We start from the raw sequence: 20,332 nt of genomic DNA on the forward strand, positions 1-20,332 counted from the left end.
GACCAATATGGTGAAACCTCGTCTCTACTAAAAATACAAAAATTAGCCAAGGGTGGTGGCAGGTGCCTGTAGTCCCAGCTACTCGGGAGCTAAAATGGGAGAATTGCTTGAACCCAGGAGGCAGGGGTTGCAGTGAGCTGAGGTTGGGTTACTGCACTCCAGCCTGGGCAACAGAGTGAAACTCCATCTCAAAAAAAAAAAAAAAAAAAAAAAAGAAACCAAGATTTTTATAGGTTAAGTGACTTGCCTAAAGCCATACAATCACCTAATGACAGAGCCTTTAAGACTAGACTGGAGAACTAAAATAATAATAAGTTTTCTTTTTCACAGATCTGTGCCCTTATCAATACCATCACCATGGTCTTTAGGTACATGAAGGAGCATTAAACAAATTGGATATGTAGCTGTTCTCTAATTCCACTGAGAAACAGCAAGACACTAATACACAGAAGGGAATTACAGCTTTTCCGGAATTTGTCTCTTTTTTATTTCCGTTCCCCCACAGCAATGTACTGGGATCTCTTGTAGTAGAAGTAACATCAGGGAAAAGAAGATGAATATATAGGGAAAGGACAATGGGACCGGGGAGACCCTAGGAATCCATGTGAGACCTCTAGTGAGCCCCAAACAAGTAGTCATTTGGAGAATAATAGCTTAAAGGTGTCTTGAATTCTCCAGTGATCCTAAAACCTCATCTATGAAAGGAGAAGAGTCTTTATTTCAGTTCATAAAGGAATTGGATAAAAGTGAGAGCTTTATGAATTGGTTGAAGAAGTAGCAGGTTTCAAACATGTTAGTCAGAAATAAAAATTTGTGAGGACAAAGACACTGATGTAGAAAATCACTGTCTAGAGTTTGAAGAAAATTGTTCCATAAAATATACAGTGGATATAAGGTAATACAGTGCATGTCCACATCAATATATTATTTAATAAAGCATGTGATTTAAATAGGTATTTAAAATGTTTAATTTTGAGTGACTAAATTTATGAATTAAATATAACAAAAATAATAAAATTAAATTCAGAAAATAAGAAAACTAAAAAGCAGAACCAAAGCATACTAAAAAAGAATTTTCAAGTTAAGAGATACCTCATCTGAAAAAATGTAATAAGACAAATGGTAAACCGTTGCCTAAAGTACGTATCTCTCCTGAAAGAGTCAAAAGACTACCTTCACTCCCATTTTTCTGAGTTAACAAAATAGAGGCATAAAATCAAATTTCTTGAGGACTGTAGTAATGAAGATCTAGGACTGCTGTTACTGCTTTAGAACTGAATTAAGAAGAATTGATGGGCAGTGAAAGAATAAAAACAGATTCAATAAAAGATGGCAGGCGGACAAAAATGGGAAAACATATAATATTTTTAGTCAGACTCATGGCAGAAGCAAGTTCAAAGACTTCAGTTGGTATTGAAGACTATTTTATGAACCCAGTAAATTATAATTGTTGCTGAGGTTTCCAATTCAAAGTTAAATTTAAGTAAGACTCTACTGTACAATGGATGAGAAGCTGTGAAGGTATCATCATCACTCAATATCCTCTCTCCTCTCACTTCCATGTTGACCCAATGTATTGTCACTTATATTTCATGCAAAATACGACAGAAGGTGCTTCCAAGCACCCATATTCTTTTGACTGGCACAAATGTTTCCAGAAAACAGTATCATTCTGTTGTTGTTAGGTGACAAATACTGAGTGTTATGTATCAAGATGAACAAGTAAGCCCTACAAGTCGAGGACTGCTGCTTTCTGCCTTTTCGAAACATGAAGTATTCATTCACCCAAAACAGTTGTGTACATATAACTGTGGAAATCTTCTACCTTTGACTGAAGAAGAAATGTGAGAAAACCCCCAAATAAATGAAATTGTTCTTGCAAAGATTGACTCCCACTATCAATAAAATTATCTGGAGCTTTTTGTTCTATTGTGAAAAATCCGCCCCCTCTGTCACAAAACACACCATATATCCCACATTAAATAAACTTTTCTTAAAAGTGGTTCCCCATTGCATCAGCAAATTTACAATGGTAATTTTAGAATAAGTTTTTTATCCAAGCTTCCTCAGGAAAAAAAAAGAAATAGGTATTGTAGGCCAGGCTAGTGTCACATTTTAAAAATAAACTCACTTGTGAATATACAGATTAGTCACAATAAATGCTCCTTTAAAAATGTGATACTTCCAACTTACTTGATATAGTAGGGCACTTTGTTTGGCGAGATGGCTCTCTCCCAGGGACCCTGGACAGATGCTGGAAAGGAGGGAGGAAAAAAAGAAAGGCAAGAAGGTCAAATTCATCGCAAACAGGAAAGACAACATTAATCTCCAGAATTACAATTTTACACTGATATTGGTCTGTTTGCTCAGCTGCCCATGAAGACAGGACGGATTAACCTGCTGTTCTGAAATTTCTGTCCTAATCTAAGTGAAATTGAACTCATTCAGGCACAAAGATAAATGCAAAGGAAAAAAAAAAAAAAAAACCCCACAAACCTTTCCACTGCTAAACCTATAGAACAGATAAGAAACTGAATGAGTAGACTGACGGGGTGTCTTGTATGTGTCTCCCTTGAGTGCTTTTTTTTTTTTTTAATAATACTTTCTGTTGCTGGTTCTCAATATTTTTTACTATTTGATTGACTGGATTTTATTATTTCAGTAGCTGAAATATCCCTGTGTGATATATTTACATTCTAAGTTATTGAAGCTAAAGTAATATGCTTATCCCTCTGATATGCTTGTTTTTATCTTTATTGGTTTAAAGAGAATCCAAATTCACTTACCAAATAGATTCTTAATTTGGGGCCTCAAAATGTCAGCTGACCAGTGTGATCTTATTAGAAAAGGTGACCAAAAGAGGGAATGGTTACTGATATCAGAGTGTAATAAGAAGACTTTTGTTATGAGTGATGAATCCTCTAGGTGAAATTTCATTTCACATACTAGGAATTTGTTTTATTATGACTTCACTGTGTATTGGTCAAACGAATGATCTTTGCAGTTTTTTTTTTTTTTCAGACTTAAGTTGTAGGATTTCTTCCCTAAAGCTGAACCTCTACAAATATATTTTATATACTGTTTGATCTGATTTTTTTTTCTTTCTTTAAGACAAAATAATCTTGTTGAGGAGGCACTATAACGTTTCCTCAACAACATAATCTTCCTCCTGAATATAGTTTTAAGACACTGGAGCTTTAAGAAACACAGACTATTATCAGAAACAGAAATAAAAGCAGCATTCTTATTAACATCTAGCAATTTTATGTGTCTATACTTTTTTCCCTGAATTTTCATTCTGCTAATAATTTGAAGCACAGCTGATGCTGACCATTATTTCCTCTTATGAAAAACTCCCTTTTAAATTAGTCTCACAGTACATTCACTCCGCAGTGTATTGAGATGTAAGAAAACGTCAAAGCTAATATATCCTTGACTACACTGTATAATATGAAAGAACAGCTTCTAATAAAAGTTAACTTCACCTACTGCCAGACAATTTAAGGGTAATGAAACTCCAGCTTCTTTGTTTTATACAGAGTAATAGAGGGATCAAATCACCCAACCTTTAACCAGACATGCTGTTTTGTACCTTGGAAATATGTCATTTAAACAATATAGGAAATGGATTTGTATTTGGCTGCTAATTATGCTTTTTCATTTTGGCAGATGGAAATTTTTAATATGGAGAAAAAAGACATTTAGCTGCTGTTTCGAAGTAGTCCCCGACTTTCAATTTCTCTCTGTCCTTCTTTCTCTGTTCCTTTATTTTCCCTTCCTCCTGCCTTCCCTGCTTCCCTTTCCATCTTTGCCTTTTTCATTCTCTTCCCAACTCTCCTCTTTTCCTTTTTTCTTCTGTAGGATACAGCTCTCCTGTCCAAACAAGTTCACAGAGTAAATAAGATCTGATTTAAAATTATGGGCTAAGGCCAGGCGTGGTGGCTCACACCTGTAATCCCAACACTTTGGGAGGCTGAGGCAGGCAGATCACCTGAGGTCGGGAGTTTGAGACCAGCCTGGCCAACATGACAAAACCCCATCTCTACTAAAAATACAAACAAAACAAAACAAAACAAAACAAAACAAAACAAAAAAAAAACCGGGCATGGTGGCAGGCGCCTGTAATCTCAGTTACTCAGGAGACTGAAGCAGGAAAATCGCTTGAACCCAGGAGGCAAAGGATGCAGTGAGCTGAGATCGCACCACTGCACTCCAGCCTGGGTGACAAGAGCGAAACTCCATCTGAAGAACAAACAAACAAACAAAACGTGGGCTAGACTTCCTGACCTATCTGGTCAAAGTCTGTTGTTATGGAAATATTAAAAAGCTAGCCCTCTATAGCAGGAAACATGATGGAGAGTCAGAAATTATAGCTCCTGGCTGCTCAGTGTACCTTCTTCTTAAAATGCCAGCATCATAAAAGGAAGAAGAGAACTCCAGAGAGCTCTTGGTCCAGCCCTCACTAGCTGTGAATGCCAAGCCTGTGAATACCTAAAATGAGAAAAGAATGGCTATTCTTTCCTTAAAGGTCTCTATGGGCTGAGGCCTCACAATTTCTCTTATTATACCTTTCCAGGTTTTTTTTTTTTTTTTTTTAAGTCATTCTAGTGGTCCAGAAATTCTTTCTAATTTGGAGGATGCTAGACCATCCTCTGACAGCAGAAGTATCACTATGGATTTCCTACACTATTCTTAGGCGTCTCTCAGAAAGAAGTGTGCTGGAGAGGGCTGCTGGCTGCCTGGCCTGGCTTAGGGGATTTCGGTCTGAAAGAAACAACTGCCAAGCAGCAAGAGACAGAGGAAAATCGGTGTTGCCTGGCTGAGTTAATGGGAAGACCTACGTAGGGTATCTAGAATTGACTTTATATGTTTACATTAAAAGGGGAAAAATTCCAATCAAATGTCAGAGAAGTTATCAGAATATGCTTGAACTAAATAGCTGAAAATATTTTAAAAGAATTTTTAAAATATTATAAATTCTAGATCAAAATGAAATTTCAAGCTTTTGTAACTGCAGTTCTTAAGTGTTCATTTATTTTCCTTTAAAAAGCCTTTGGTCTTACGTGTAGCCATCAAATAGGTCCAATGGTGAGATTCGGTGTATTTTTTTTTTCCTGAAAGATGTTTTTCCCCTTTGATTCACAGTTTATAAATTCACCTAAGCAACTGGTTTGCAGTCATTGTTTGAAACCCTACAATTGTATACTCAAAAATGTCCTTGACATGATAAAAAAAAAAAAAAAAAGGAAAATAACAACAGCCTTCCTTCATTCCTTCCCTGCTCCATCATAACCACATACACACACACTGGAACTACTTGCTTTAGAAATAACACACAATTGGATGATAGTTCTATGGAATTGGGTTCAGTGCTCCTTCTCAAGAGATTCTTAAGGGTTGTCGGCAATTTCATTTGGGGCTGCCAGATGATTCTGGTCTTCCATCTATTCAAAAGTTGATCAAATATGTGGTAGTGCTCATAAGTGTGCCACAGAATTTTTTCATTTCTTGTAGCAGTACTGACGCCAACAACAGCTGTTTCTTATCTCAGTGTACCAGTGGAAGCTTGTCATTCTTCATAAAGCTAGCCTATGTAATAGACACACACATCTTTTATGCCTGATGTGTCCATTTTTAGTAGCCCATCAAAAGCAAATTTATCGGCAAATAGTTTTTATATGACACCGGGTTGTCCTTTGGTATTTTCTTTTACAGATGTGTCTATAACCACTATGTGTAATTCCAGGGCAGCTTTGTGATTCAGATTCTTGAATGTACAAATCATCCATTATCATACAGCACCAGCATCATGGGGTATTGTCCATTGAATCTAAATAGCGAACTACACATGCATTTATTTATTGCAAAACCAACCTCTGAATTTCCTTTTGTGTTACAGATATAGTATGTTATTAAGAGCAAGAAAGGGTAGCAATTCTACCTTCAAATGCTTTTCCTTCCTTGAGGTGACAGGATTCAATATTGTGCCCAAGGTAGTTTTGAAAATCACAAGCACAGGCCACATTATTTAGGGGAAGTTCTTATTTCAACCATTTGTAAACGCATGATGAACAGAACGTGCCAAGCGATGCACCCTGGTGTTAAGTCATATTTTAATTGGCACGGGGCCTAACCAGAAAATTAAAAAGAATGCTAACGTTATTTTAAGACATGCCAAAAGAGCACTTTCTGGAATTCCAACCCAAACAAATTCATTAATCTCGCTACTTTTCTCATATTTGGTGGATCTGGAGTTCGATAACATAGGTGGGTCAAAAAAGTGGGGGCAGTTTAGATAAATAACCAATATAGCAATCATTGGAGGTAAAATGGAAAACTCACCTCTGTGGTTGAACAAAAGGCATTAGGGAGGATCTACTAGCCACTGGCACTTAGCTCCTCAGAAGTACTCAAATTCTGGTAATGGTCTTATGGATACATTCCATATTGATGCAATGAGCAATGCCTCTGAATCTTTTCCCCACTATCTCTGTACCCCAAACCCTAGGAATCTTTTTAGACATTTTTTTTTTTTCTAGTCGTCTCATCCTTCATAAAAATTTAATACTACAGATGTACTGTATGTCTGTTTACGGACTATGTGTATCTGTGCTTCACACATAAAAATAGTAAGTTTTTTTCCTTATCCGGGAAACAGTTTTCACCCCCTTGGGAGCAATATCACGCTCATTAAGAATGCTTGATCTAGAAGAAGTGAGGGGGAAGGTGGCAGGAGGAGAAAGGAACAAGGAGTTATTGAAAACAACTCATGTACCTGAAACATGACCTAAACTAGCTCATTTCAAACTCATAACGACCTGTGAGGTAGGTATTGTCATTTTTACTTTGCAGATGTTGAAGTACCACATTAGATCACATGAGATCAAATGAGCTAGTAAGGTCATAAATTAGATCCTAATTTTGGTTGATTACTCAAGATGAAATGAGATGGATGATCCAGGAAATAAAGGAGAAAACAAATACATTGTATTTCTACTATGTGCCTTGCACTGTATGTTATCTGATGTAATTCTCTCAAGCACCCTGTGAGATCATGCTATTCCATTATTACAGATGAAGCAACCGAGGCTCAGAAACGTTCAGTAAACTAATCCAGGTCATGCAGCTAGTAGAGAGGGCAACCAGGATTACAACCAAGTCTGTTTAGTCTTCGAACTTCACTCTATTTTAGCACGTGTGGTACATAACCGATAATAAATATTTTGCCAAAAAGCCAAGTAAATACATAAATCTTAAAAAGGATTATTATAGCATCTAGTCCAAGTTTGCTACATTATGTCTGATATCTACATTTACTCTCTACATCATTTCCACCAAATGATTTTCCAGGAGCTGCTTGAACAACTTTATTGCCATTACATTATGGTGCAGCTTTTTTGAATTTTCCGTAGCTTTAGTGATGATTAGAAACAACTTCCTTTTATTCTGGTCAAAAACTGCCTCCCTGGCATCTGTAATCTCCACCATAGCTCCTGTTTTAAATGTATCAAATAAATTATCTGATCAGTTTCAGAGACGCTAATTTCAAAAGAGCTAAGATGAGGCTTATTTTCACCTGATGAAGACAAAAACAGAGTCCCAGTTCCCAATGAAAAAAAAGGTAACTAACATCATTTAACTCATTATGTAACATTTCGTTACTGAACACCTTGTGTTACCCATTGTGCAAAGTTCTGACACTGTTGTAGTAAGACAGACACAGTTCCTGCTACTTTGCTCTTAATTTTAGTCTCTGAGGATATCTTTCAATGAGCACATCTGCCATTCCAGCATTAAAATCAATAAAGTGGTATTTACTGAACACACATTATGTGCTCAGCTCCATGCTAGGTATTTGCAGGCAAGGGTGGGTTGGGGAAAGAAGTCCAAACATGTCCCTCACCCTTAAGGGCCTTATTATTCAAATGGGATCAGGTTTCACAAGAACATATATTATAATGGGACTGTATCAGTCAGGGTCCTGGCAGGAAATGGATGGCACAATCAAGTTGGGTAAAGCTGAGGAGACTTCAGTAGATGGGCTGTTCACAAAGGTGTTTGCAGAGAGTAGGGAGATCACAAGGGATAATACTTTTAAAAGGGAGCCATTGAGCATGTGCATAGGGTAAAGAGGATCTTTGGTCATGTGACAGGATCTTTGGTCAAGGGAAGTAGGCAGGGAGGGAGTCAGGGGAATAAGCATTTCGTCATTCTCCATTTCCCACCGTCTCCCACCATGGTACTCCAGTGGCTGAGCCCAGCCTGAAGCTAGGAGGGCTGGGGATCCCATTCATGCAGCCCACACAGGTCAACCTCACAAGGCCCAGGGCAAGGCAGGGAAGTGTGGAGAGTGGACGTAGAGGGACAAAGTGTAGACACTTTCTCATGCTGCTGTTATGGCAATAGACTCATAGCTGTCTTCGGGTTCTCCCTAGCTTCTCAGCTAATCCAGTGTAGCACTAATAGATTAATTTCTCCAAAGTACTATTTGGAGCCCATTGTTTTTACTCAAAAACCTTCTATATTTCATAAACTAATTTTAAACCACTCATATATATAAGCTAATAAACTAAATTTAGAATTCCTTCCTTTGGTATTCAAGGCCCTTTACATCCTGACTCCTCCTCACTTTTTTATCCCAGTCCTTCCTTATGTGACCTTAATGGTTTTATTTGTCCTTCCTTTCAGACCCCTGTGCTCAGTGACAGAGACAGGCTGCCTGTATTATACGGAGCCTCCTTCTTCTTTAGTAACAGAATTTCTAACTGTTGGATGCAGCAATGTTCCCAAGGACTATGCATGTCAACTGTGGGTATTTGTGTGAGGCTTCTGGGAAAGTTCTTTAAAGGTGACTGACCAGATGGAGAGGCAGCTTTTGCCCTTTGCCCATTCCTCTTCCTGCCTGGAACACAGATGTGATGATGGGCAGAGCTATAGTAATCAGGAGAATGGAAGCCATCTAGTTGCAGTCCCCCAGAAGTAGATGAGACAAGAAGGTGAGTGGGGCCGGGCTCGGTGGCTCACGCCTGTAATCCCAGCACTTTGGGAGGCAGAGGTGGGTGGATCACTTGAGGTCAGGAATTCAAAACCAGCCTGGCCAACATGGCAAAAACCCGTCTCTACTAAAAATACAAAAATTAGCTGGGCACGGTGGTGCGTGCCTGTAGTCCCAGCTATTTGGGAGGCTGAGGCTGGAGAATCGCTTAAACCTGGCAGGCCGAGGTTGCAGTGAGCCAAGATTGCGCCATTGCACTCCAGCCTGGATGACAGAGCGAGACTCGTCTCGAAAAAAAAAAAAAGAGAAGGTGAGTGTAAGTAGTTTCGGTGGCAATTCAAGAAAGCACTGGTAGAGGAGTTGGGAAGTAAGGCAGAAAGGTAAGAAAGCTGATAAAGGACGCATTGCTGCTGGGGTCACCTGGGGCTCGGAGCAGCTGGGCACTTCAGTGCAGAGCACACTTTAAAGTTATCTCACTCAAGGGATGAGGGAACTGGGTTATTTATCTACTATTGCTTGAGGGCTGCTCCTGGAGTATGGAGGGGGTAGTCATTAAATCCCTGGCATTTCTGGTCTGCTCCTTGTGCCGATGAGCAGGCCCCAGTGGCCAGCAAAGGCCTAAAGTCAGAGTTGCAGGTGTTTGTAGATGGAAGTCTAGGCTTGGTGTTCGTGGGCATGGTGAATGCCAGAGGGCATATGGGCAGGGCTCTGACAACTTATGCTATAGAAGCCATACACTAAGAGAGTGGTTGAGAAGAAAGATATGATAAGTTTGATTTCCTGATGAAAATGAGTCACCATTCCAGCTTATCTAGGATTTTCTATATAAGAAACATTAAACCCCTCCCTTGTTTAAGCCATTGTTTAATTAGGTGCAGCCAAGCCTGCTTCTAATCGAAATATCCCAATCCCACTTTCACTAGCAAACCATATGACTAATCACAAGATTCTTGGTTCAGCTTGGACACCATCCCTTACATCATACCTTTCATTCTTCCTGTCGCTAGGCTGGAGTGCAGTGGTGCAATCTCGGCTCACTGCAACCTCCGCCTCCCAGGTTCAAGTGATTCCCCTGCCTCAGCCTCCTGAGAAGCTGGGACTACAGGTGCATGCCACCACACCCAGCTAAGTTTTATATTTTCAGTAGAGATGGGGTTTCACCATGTTGGCCAGGATGGTCTTGATCTCTTGACCTAGTGATCCACCTGCCTCGGCCTCCCAAAGTACTGGGATTACAGGCGTGAGCCACAGTGCCTGGCCCTTCTTTAATTTTTAAAAATTTTTTCTTTAATTTTCAATAATATTTCTTTTTCTTTTTGACTACAAAAACAATATCATGGTTGTAGAAAATCACTCAGAAGAAAATTCAAATTCCCTGTAACCCTCTGTATTCCCACCAATCAGCTATAACTTGTTAACGTTTTCATATACGTTATTTCACATACACACATATTTACTTTGTGGGATTCAGATCATATTGTAGACAAAGGTTTTTACACTGCCTTTTTTTCTCTCAAAATATATTATGGGAAATATAATGTGAACAATTTTTCTACATGCTCATATATTCTTCTGTAATTGACTTGTTAATTAAAAATGTATATATGGTAAAAAGCACTTTTGTGTATATAGTTCTGATTTTTAACACATGTACAGATTCATGTGATGACCACCACAATCAGGAGACAAAACAGTTCCCTTACCCCCAAAATTTCCTCATGGTATCCTTTTGTAGTCAACTCCTCCTCCAGCCCCAACACCTGTCAACTACTGACGTGTTCTCTGCTCATATAGTTTTGTCTTTTCCAGAATGTCATATAAATACAGTATGTAACCTTCTGAGACTGGTTTATTTCACTCAGCATAATGCATAATCCATATTGCTGTATCAATAATTTGTTTCTTTTCATTGCTAAGTAGTATGCCATTATATGGGTGTACTACAGCTTATTTATCCATTCAACTGTTTAAGGACATTTAGGCTGCTTTTAGCATTTGGCAATCATGAATAAAGCTGGTATCGACATTTGTGTACAGGTGTTTGCATCAGCGTAAGTTTTCATTTCTCTAAGGTGAATGCTTAAGAGTGGGCTTGTTGGGTTACAACAGATTTTTCATTGCTAAAAAATTCCCACTTATGGATCTACCATGATTTATTGAAGAAATTCCCTCTTTGGGAACATATAAGTTGTTTCCAGTTTTTCACTGTTATAAGTAAGGCCACAGTGAACATCTTTGTAGATAAATCTTTGCACATATTTTAGTTAATTTTTTAAAGCAAAATTCCTAGAAGTAATTTACTTGATTAAAGGCTATGAACGTTTTAAAAACATTTTACATAAATTACCTTATGGCATCAGAAGCCTCTCTTTATTGATATAAGTGTAAAGGGAAAAATCAATTTTCTGCAGGTCAATAGCATTTAGTTGGCAAAATTCTCAAGGCAAGTTAGATATACTGCTTGATACAGTAGATTATTTGGGAACATTCCTCTCCCACTCTCCTCTTCCCCTGATAGACTGTAAAACTCAGAGTTTAGAAAGGCACTCAGGATGTCGGCTTTCTATTTCAAAGCCCAATCCAGCATCTTGAGAGGCAGCTGGATAAAGCAGAAAAATGTCCAGAGTACAGATTCAGAAGAACTAGTTTTGAGTCCTGACTCCCCTATCACTTCATGATCTTAAACTAGTCTTTTTTCCTGCCTAAGCCTTATTTTCCTTATATTCCAAATGGGAACAATGATATCTCCCTCACCAAAATGTTGTTGAGATAAAATGAGAAAATCAATATGAAATTGCTTTGCAAAATGTTAATCACCACACGAATAATGTTTGTAATCACATAGCTATGATGTGTTGTCTGAATGATGGCAATTGTGGAATCAATTCTTTCTCTCTCACCTGGGCAGCATTTATCTTTAGCCTTGAATTCACTCCTAACTACTGTTAATGTGGCACATATAGTATAAAGTATGGCAGAGAGAAATGCCTTTGAATACTATCTAACTGCCTGGGCTTACGGCACTTCTTTCTACATCTCTGTCTTCCTAGATCAATGGCATCTATACAACAGATCTTTCATTCTTAGCTAGACCATTCATCCACCATTCATCAGCATGAATGATAAACAGATTCGTTTATATTTTATGCAGTGAAAAACAGAGGCCCATAGACTGATTAGCATTTGGCAATCATGAGTAAAGCTGGTATCAACATTTGTGTACAGGTGTTTGCATCAGCATAAGTTTGGTTCTTTTCACTGAAATGCAAGTCAAAGGACAATACCATAAGGACTAGAATCATAGCAGATGCTATGAGAACGGCTGGACTCTTTAAGGAAGGAAGATTGTACAAAGAGAACTGTATGTATACACCACATTTTCATACAATGGAATATTGTTCAGCGTTAAAAAAACAAGGTTCCTACCATTGGTGACAACGTGGATGGGCCTTGCAGACATGCTCAGTGAAATAAGTCAGTCATAGAAGGATAAATGCTGTCTGACTCCACTTATATGAAGTATCTGAAATAGTCAACCTTATAGAAGCAGTAAATAGAAAAGTGGTTGCCAGAAGATGGGGCAGGGGAAATGAGAACTTGTTATTCAATGGGTATAAAGTTTCACTTATGCAAGATGAGTAAGTTCTAGAGATCTGCTGTACAACATAGTGTCTATAGTTAACAATACTGAGTTGTGCACTTAAAACTTAAGGGGATTAGGAGGGTCCATCTCAGCTGGGCACGGTGGCTCACCCCTGTAATCCCAGCACTTTGGGAGGCCAAGGTGGGTGGATCACGAGGTCAAGAGATTGAGACTATCCTGGCTGACATGGTGAAACCCCGTCCCTACTAAAAATACAAAAATTAGCTGGGTGTGGTGGTGCGCACCTATAGTCCCAGCTATTCAGGAGGCTGAGGCAGGAGAATCGCTTGAACCTGGGACATGCAGGTTGCAGTGAGCCGAGATTGTGCCACTGCACTCCAGCCTGGCGACAGAGCAAGACTCCGTCTCAAAAAAAAAAGAGGGTCCATCTCATGTTGTGTTCTTGCCATGCACAGATACACACAAAAGCAAAGGGACACAAAACTTTTGTAGGTAATGGATATGTTAATTATCTTTAGTTTGATTGTGGCAATAGTATCTTGGGTGTATATGTATGTCCAAACTTACCAAATTACATATATTAAATATGCATGTTTTTGCATATCAATTATACCCCAAGAAAGCTATAAAAGTACAAAAAAAAAAAAAAAAAAAAAAAAAAAAAAAAAAAGATGGGTCCAGTGGAGGAAAACAAGAGGGAATGTACCCTGGCAAATGCCCCTAATGGTGGTGGCAATGGAATTGCTGTCAAAGAAAAATAATACAGAAACTAGAATAAAGTGGGATGAAACACAAGAATAGCCTAGCTGGTGAGGTATAAACAATTCTTGAGCCTGATGGACTAAGGGTGTAGAAGAGGAAGATGTATTTGATCCCATGATCACTGGTGACCTTAAAAGAGCAATTTCACACTAGTGATCACAGAGGCTGAAGGAGGGAGTAGACAGAGGGCAAGCAAGCATTTGAGAAGTTGTGTATACAAAGAGGAAAATGTAAATGGAAAGGGGTAACATCCAATTGTTGTCATCCCTCTCTGGTGCTCTGTAACTCAGCCTATTCAGTTCACTTCATTACTGAATTTGCTTAGGGTTTCTTTATAATGTTAAATTATATGCAAAATATATTTCTACCTTTTTCATTTCCTAAAGTCATAATCAAGATTATAATACAGTATTTAAGCTTTCATGTAGTTATTAGTGTTGAATATATATATGTATGTGTAATTTTTCCCATTCCAATTTTTTTCTGTATGATTTCTATTTTCTTTTGATGTGATGCATACAGTTCCTGTAGCAAGAGTAAGTTTTCTGTCATTTAAATGAAAGGCCAAGTTAAATTTAACACTTTTCAAAACATTAAATTAAAATAAGGATAGCGCTTTATATGTCTATATTGTATATCAAAAGTAAAGATTCAATGAAAACTTTAAGATCACTTACTAAACTTTCAAAGATGGGCAGATTTTCCATAAAGATTTCAACAGCAGAGACAGATGGGCTACATTCCAGAGAGGAAGGTCACAAGAGTGATGAATGAGACCTCGAATGTCTGCCATAGCTGTGAAAATCTTTATGGCTAACTAAAATTCCTCACGAATAACAACCTGTAAATATTATATGAGCTGTCAGACAGACAACGCTGAGCTCTGAGACCATTGCACATGGTGAACAGAATACCACACCATGGGATTTGTCAGTAGATTGCCAAGTCATTTAGAGTATCAGGCTCACATTTGATCTGGGAAGTCAAGAGTTCATACTAAAATTCTCGGCAAGTTGACTGAGTTGCAGAGATAAAACTATACCTAATATCCAGTGCTGCTGGCTGCACAGTCCCACAAAATCTAATAGCCAAAGTTGGGTGGCATTACTCACGGAAAAAAAAAAAAAAAAAAAAAAAAAAAAAAAAAAAAAAAAGCTCATTCAAACCGACTTAAAGAAAACTTCAAAAACCTCATGATGATTATTAGAAGAGTAACAAAGCAATCAAACCTCCTAAGGTTAGATATAGGAAGATAGGTACCTACATAAATAGAGCCAAGAATAATTTATGCTCAAGGAATTTTTGAGTAAATTCGAACATAATTGGCTGACTGCATTACCAGAGAACTTTCCTCCAGGTAATGGTGGTTACAGTCTTTGGGCCATCTGGGTTAAGTCAGGTTACGAACAAGTCAATGCAGTATCGCCAGGTGCCTTTACTGTCTCTACAGATGTGCTTTTAAAAGACGGCAGGCAGTCAACACCATTTGCTGAACGCTCTCTGTGTGAGAGGTATTGTATTAGGCACCAGGGAAATTTCAAGGAAAGTAAAATTTGAAACCTGAGACAGTAGGGAGCAACTCAGATATTAAAAACCAAATGACTATAAATGGGATGTACATCCATTAGAAAGCAAGAAGACTGAGAAAGAACTAAAGCTGGGACAGCAATTAAAGCAAAAAGAGTATAGGAGAGATTGAATTTGGGGCCCATTTTTCACCCAGTTGTGAAAGAATTAAACATGCATACCTTAGCCATGGCCTCACAGTGAGCACAGTAGGCTTCCTGGTTCCTTGACCTTGGCTTGACCACGTGACTTGCTTTAACAGACATGATGTGAACAGAGGCTTGTTGCACTGGCAATCTGCCATGAGAACATGCCCCAGGTTGCTTCTGATCCTTTAGTCTGGGCTCACAACCCAACATATTTAGAGACCATCTAAACTGAACTCACAACCTAGAGGCAAACCCAGGCATTCTACAGTATGAAGTAGAGCTTTCCAGTCAAGCTTCACCCAGATCACCTGAACTATAGTTGACCTGTAGACCCATAAGCATGAGAATAGAAGCTTTGTACTCTTGTATGGTAGTTATATTGTGGCATTACTGTGGATACAGCTGACAGAGAGAGGAGTAGAGAGAGAAGGGGAGAGGGGAAACAGCATAAAGATTAAAGAATAGAAAATTTCCTCCAGCCAAAGTCTTTCCCATTTGTTACTAGCGTCTGCCTCTACTAACATCCAAAGATTAATGGGGATTATCATCCTCTTTGGTCTGTGCAGTTGAGACTTGTGGGTTGCTATTCACTGGTGTCTGGAACCCCTTTTCTAAGGCTGATAATCCATAATAGTCAGAAATAGTCCTTAAAGAGTCAGAAAATGGCTAGAAAAAGAGGAAGAGAGATTATTTTAAACTAAATTTTACAAGTATGGGCCGGGCACGGTGGCTCACGCCTGTAATCCCAGCACTTTGGGAGGCCGAGGCGGGTGGATCATGATGTCAGGAGCTCGAGATCATCCTGGCTAACACGGTGAAACCCCGTCTCTACTAAAAACACAAAAATTAGTCAGGCGTGGTGGCGGGCACCTGTAGTCCCAGCTACTTGGGAGGCTGAGGCAGGAGAATGGCATGAACCCGGGAGGCGGAGCTTGCAGTGAGCCGAGATTGTGCCACTGCACTCCAGCCTGGGCAACAGAGCCAGACTCCATCTCAAAAATAAAACAAAATAAAATAAAATAGTTACAAGTATGAACTTGAATATGTTAGTAAATTGTTCTAGCCTCAGTTTTCTCTTCTGTGAAATGGAGACAATAATAGTCCTTATTTTACGAGGTTGGTGTGAGGATTAAATAGCTTAATCCATGCAAAATGCTTCCTCTGTGCTAAGAGCACAGAGCGCTTGATACTTTTTAAAAATTCCAACTCCTACACTTATTATTTTCATGATTAATGTAGCTAGTTATCAGGATATTTATCTCATTCACTAACTTACTGCTAGTGTGAGGAATCCCAGGGTAACCAGGAAAATGACAGGAGACTCTCTATGGTTCTAGAGTTAAACTGACTGTTAACCACCAAAGCATGGGACCAGGGAACTAGTTAAAGAAATAATCTCCCTTCCTCTTTTTCTAGCCATTTTCTGACTCTTTAAAAAATGTTATGCCATTCTCAGAGTAATAAAACATGAATGGAGACAAAGCTTCCTCTTGGCATTCTGATGCTGATGTTTACTATGAAAATCAACTGTGTTTTATCATTATATACTATATTAGTATTACTTCAGAATTCAAAACAAATAGCTAAATATTTTTAGAAATAAATAAAACATTCTTGCTTTAATTTCAATTGTTGGTTCTGATTTTTAAACTAAATTTTACAATACCAAACTTACTATTTTTTTCCTATTTAAATTGGTGTGGGTGATTCATGTTAATGGAATTCTCTGACCTGAAGTTATATTATGTGCTGTCCTGTTTAAGACATAAGCCTTGTTGCCTTTTTTTTTTTTTTTCCTGAAGATAACAAGGTTATCATGAGCTTTTGTGTTGGGTTCCAGGAATAACTGAAGATGCAGTTTAAAACTTTGTCTCTTCCTCTAATAGATGTATCTGCTCCAGACCTCCCGGTCCAAGTCTTTTGAATTACTTTCTTTCCCTTGATAGCTGGTCTAGGTCAAATTCTATAACGTGAACTCCTTCACTTTTCACCTCTGGAGAATAAATCCCTTCTGTCCCTAACTCACACCATAAATGAGCTCATTTCATTCCATTCCTCTTTGAATTTTTTTTTCACAGTCATTTCCTGCTCAGACTTTGTCTTTCCACATCAAATTGCCCTCATGCTGACTAATCCTTCAATTATTCTCTCTCTTGTCTACCTATTTCTATCTCATTAAAACATTAGCGCTCTCTAAAACCTGTATTTATATTCATTATACATACATAAGAAATCACTTTTCTGAACAGAAGGGCTATAAGGAGACTACACATGAAACTGGAAAGGGAGATATTCATCTTTTTTTTTTTTTTTTTTTTTTTTGAATACAGAGTCTTGCTCTGTCACCCAGGCTGGAGTGCAATGGCTCAATCTCGGCTCACTGCAATGTCCGCCTTCTGGGTTCAAGCGATTCTCCCGCCTCAGCCTCCCAAGTAGCTAGGATTACAGGTGCCTGTCACCATGCCTGGCTAATTTTTGTATTTTTTAGTAAAGATGGGGTTTCACCATGTTGGTCAGGCTGGTCTTGAACTCCTGACCTCAGGTGATCCACCCGCCTCAGCCTCCCAAAGTTCTGGGATTACAGGCGTGAGCCACCACGCCCGGCCCAAGATATTCATCTTATCAGAATGGCTAAGTAGAAGGAAGAAACTGATTTTTCATCACTGAATGCATCTTTTGACGCTTCCTAAGTGAGATCAGGGACCAAGCAATTATAAACATTCTTTGCTAAGTTCCTATCAAAAGGAATACCCTCTACTTTGGCTTTGCATGTAGCCTCAGGGACAATACGCATTAATACTCACCTAGATAGAACATCTCCTTTCCCTCACTGTGAAATGGATTCCTCATTCCATTCTACTCCTATAGCACCCACTATTTACTACCACTGGAGGAAGTCATTTTTTATAGGTCTGTCTTTTGTGATTAGTATTTATATGTCCCAAGGTGATAATTCTCTTTTTTTATCTTCATATTTCAGGGGACTAGTGTTTGTTAATAAATATAGGAATGAATGAAAGAATACTACAGGCACAGTAAGTAACAATGCTACAGGCACCATGTCACTTCTTAGCTCAGAATTGTATGACTTCCCTTCTCACAAAGCATATATGCCAAAGGCTTTTAACGATAGCCAACCATAGTTGATAAGATCCTTCCTTGTCTGCCCCTTGATCACTCACTGACCTCCTATCATTCACCATCTTTCTTCCTTGGCTTCCCACATACTGGCTTCCTTGCTATCAATGTTTCTCAAACCCTCTAAGCATGCTCCATCTTGGATCCTTTACTTTTACTGTTTCCTCCACCTGGAACACTTTGTCCCCCAATATCTGACTGGTGTACTTCCTCACATCTCTACTGAAATGTCACCATTCCTGACCACTCCACTAAAAGGGTCCCCTTCTCCCATCCTCTAGCCCCTTTAGCCTGCTTTATTCTTTTTAAAAAAAATCAAACTTACCATGACCTGATTGTCCATCTTCTCTTGTTAAAATTTAAGCTCCACAATAAATCAACTTTGTGTTATTTAGTGCTGTTTCCCCAGTTCCTAGATCAGAGTTTGATTTATATTGGTCATTCAATAGACATTTGTTGAGTAACAAAGTGAATCAATTCTTAACTGACTGAAAATAAAGTGAAGTTCCTTAACACTTTCTGGACATTAGACTAAGCACTAGGCTAAGTTCTTTCATTTTATTAGACTGGGAACAATCTTTTAAGTGCCCAGTTATTCATTCAGTCGAGGCATATCCTGCATCTAATATGCAAGATGTTATGTTATATGCAAAATTATTTTTAATAAAAAAGTAATGCATGCCCTATGCCCTTAAAGTGCTCACACTCCAACATATTTCCTTTCAAGATCTATGTTACTGACCATCTTACGTTCTAACTCTTGCCTGTCATGGGCATGTATGCTGCTGAGCTTAAGGTTTAAGGTAAGAGATTGATGTAATTTTATGCTGTCCCCAAAGTCCTTACCTATTAATGGAGATCATGAGGTTGGACACCTTAAATAATAATAATCACTACTTACCCTGGACAAAATAACCCCATTATGAAAGCAAGAGTAAATCAAATTACCCAGTGACTGTAATGGGCCTATTACAATACCTTTTTCTCAGATGCTTCTAAATGCCTGTCAATTTCATTGCCCCCTCACAGATTGGCTTCCTCCAGGAAGCCAACTCTAAGGCAATGATTAGAGAGCAGGATATTGAGTAAAGTGTGCTCTTGGGGTAGACTACTGTGGAAGGGAAGTGAAAGAAACAGGAATGGAAATAGGGAGAAGTCAAGCTTGAATGCAGACCCACTGACAGTCTCATTCAACCCCATGGAAGCTCTTGAGCTAGAATGCTAATGTTCTCCTGAGGTGGGCCAAAATGGTCAGGTCATTATTCTCCTACACTGATCAGGAAGAGCTGCCCACATAAGGCGTATGAGTTTGGGTGAGGCAGCTGAGGCAATTCCTGAAGACTGTCTGCTGAGCTGCTGAGGACACTCCCTTTCATTGAGAGACTAAAGGGTCCCTAAGGATGCAGAAAAGCAACTTCAAATAATTCCTCAGGCATAGGTCACTGTATTTAGTGTTCCACATGATTTTCATTACCACAAATTGTGCAGGCATTGGTATAAAGGAGTGATTCTCAACTAGGGGCAATTTCACCCAACAGGGGACATCAGACAGACAATGTCTGGAGACATTTTTGGTTGTCACAACTAAGGGAGGGAAGTGCTACTGGCATGTAGTGAGTAGATGCCAGAGATAATGCACAGGACAGCCCCGAACAACTTTTGCCCACAGGGATGTGATCCCACGGTTTCTGTTACGCAAAGCTTTGTATTCTAGGACAGATGGCAAAATGCTACCCCAGGCCAAACTCACAAATGCCTTCATTTTCTGAAAGGTGTAAAAATACACCTTTCAGAGCCAGCATTCCACTAATTATCTGGCCCCAAATGCCAATAGTGCCCAGGTCAAGAAAGCCTGGTTTGCAGTCTGGCCTGTGGCCTGTGAGGTGGCATTACCCTTAGATGGATAATAAATAATACAATCAGATGCTTTTTCTTCGAGAGCTTGATTGTAATACACAGAGATAAACAGAGATGACAGATGGGTGTGGAATTTAAAAAGTCAGGTAACAGAGGAAGAAAATGGAAGTCATAAGAAAGTAGAAGCTATAAGTAGAAGGTGCTAGGTGGAGAGAAGAGAGAAGCTATGATGATGTAATAGTTCGAAGTCTATGGCAGCAA

General features: G+C 38.9%; 1 protein-coding gene across 15 annotated transcripts in view; it reads right to left on the reverse strand.

Moving 5' to 3' along the window:
* DMD (dystrophin) overlaps positions 1-20,332 on the reverse strand; it is a 2,269,491-nt gene that overhangs the window by 211,362 nt on the left and 2,037,797 nt on the right. For all 15 annotated transcript variants that reach the window (XM_050777140.1, XM_050777144.1, XM_050777148.1 and 12 more), the window contains one exon: positions 2,194-2,254. In XM_050777140.1, the coding sequence (XP_050633097.1) occupies positions 2,194-2,254 (61 nt within the window). The remainder of the gene's footprint in view (positions 1-2,193; positions 2,255-20,332) is intronic.

This window comes from Macaca thibetana, chromosome X (assembly GCF_024542745.1).
Source record: "Macaca thibetana thibetana isolate TM-01 chromosome X, ASM2454274v1, whole genome shotgun sequence".
Classification (NCBI taxonomy): domain Eukaryota; kingdom Metazoa; phylum Chordata; class Mammalia; order Primates; family Cercopithecidae; genus Macaca; species Macaca thibetana.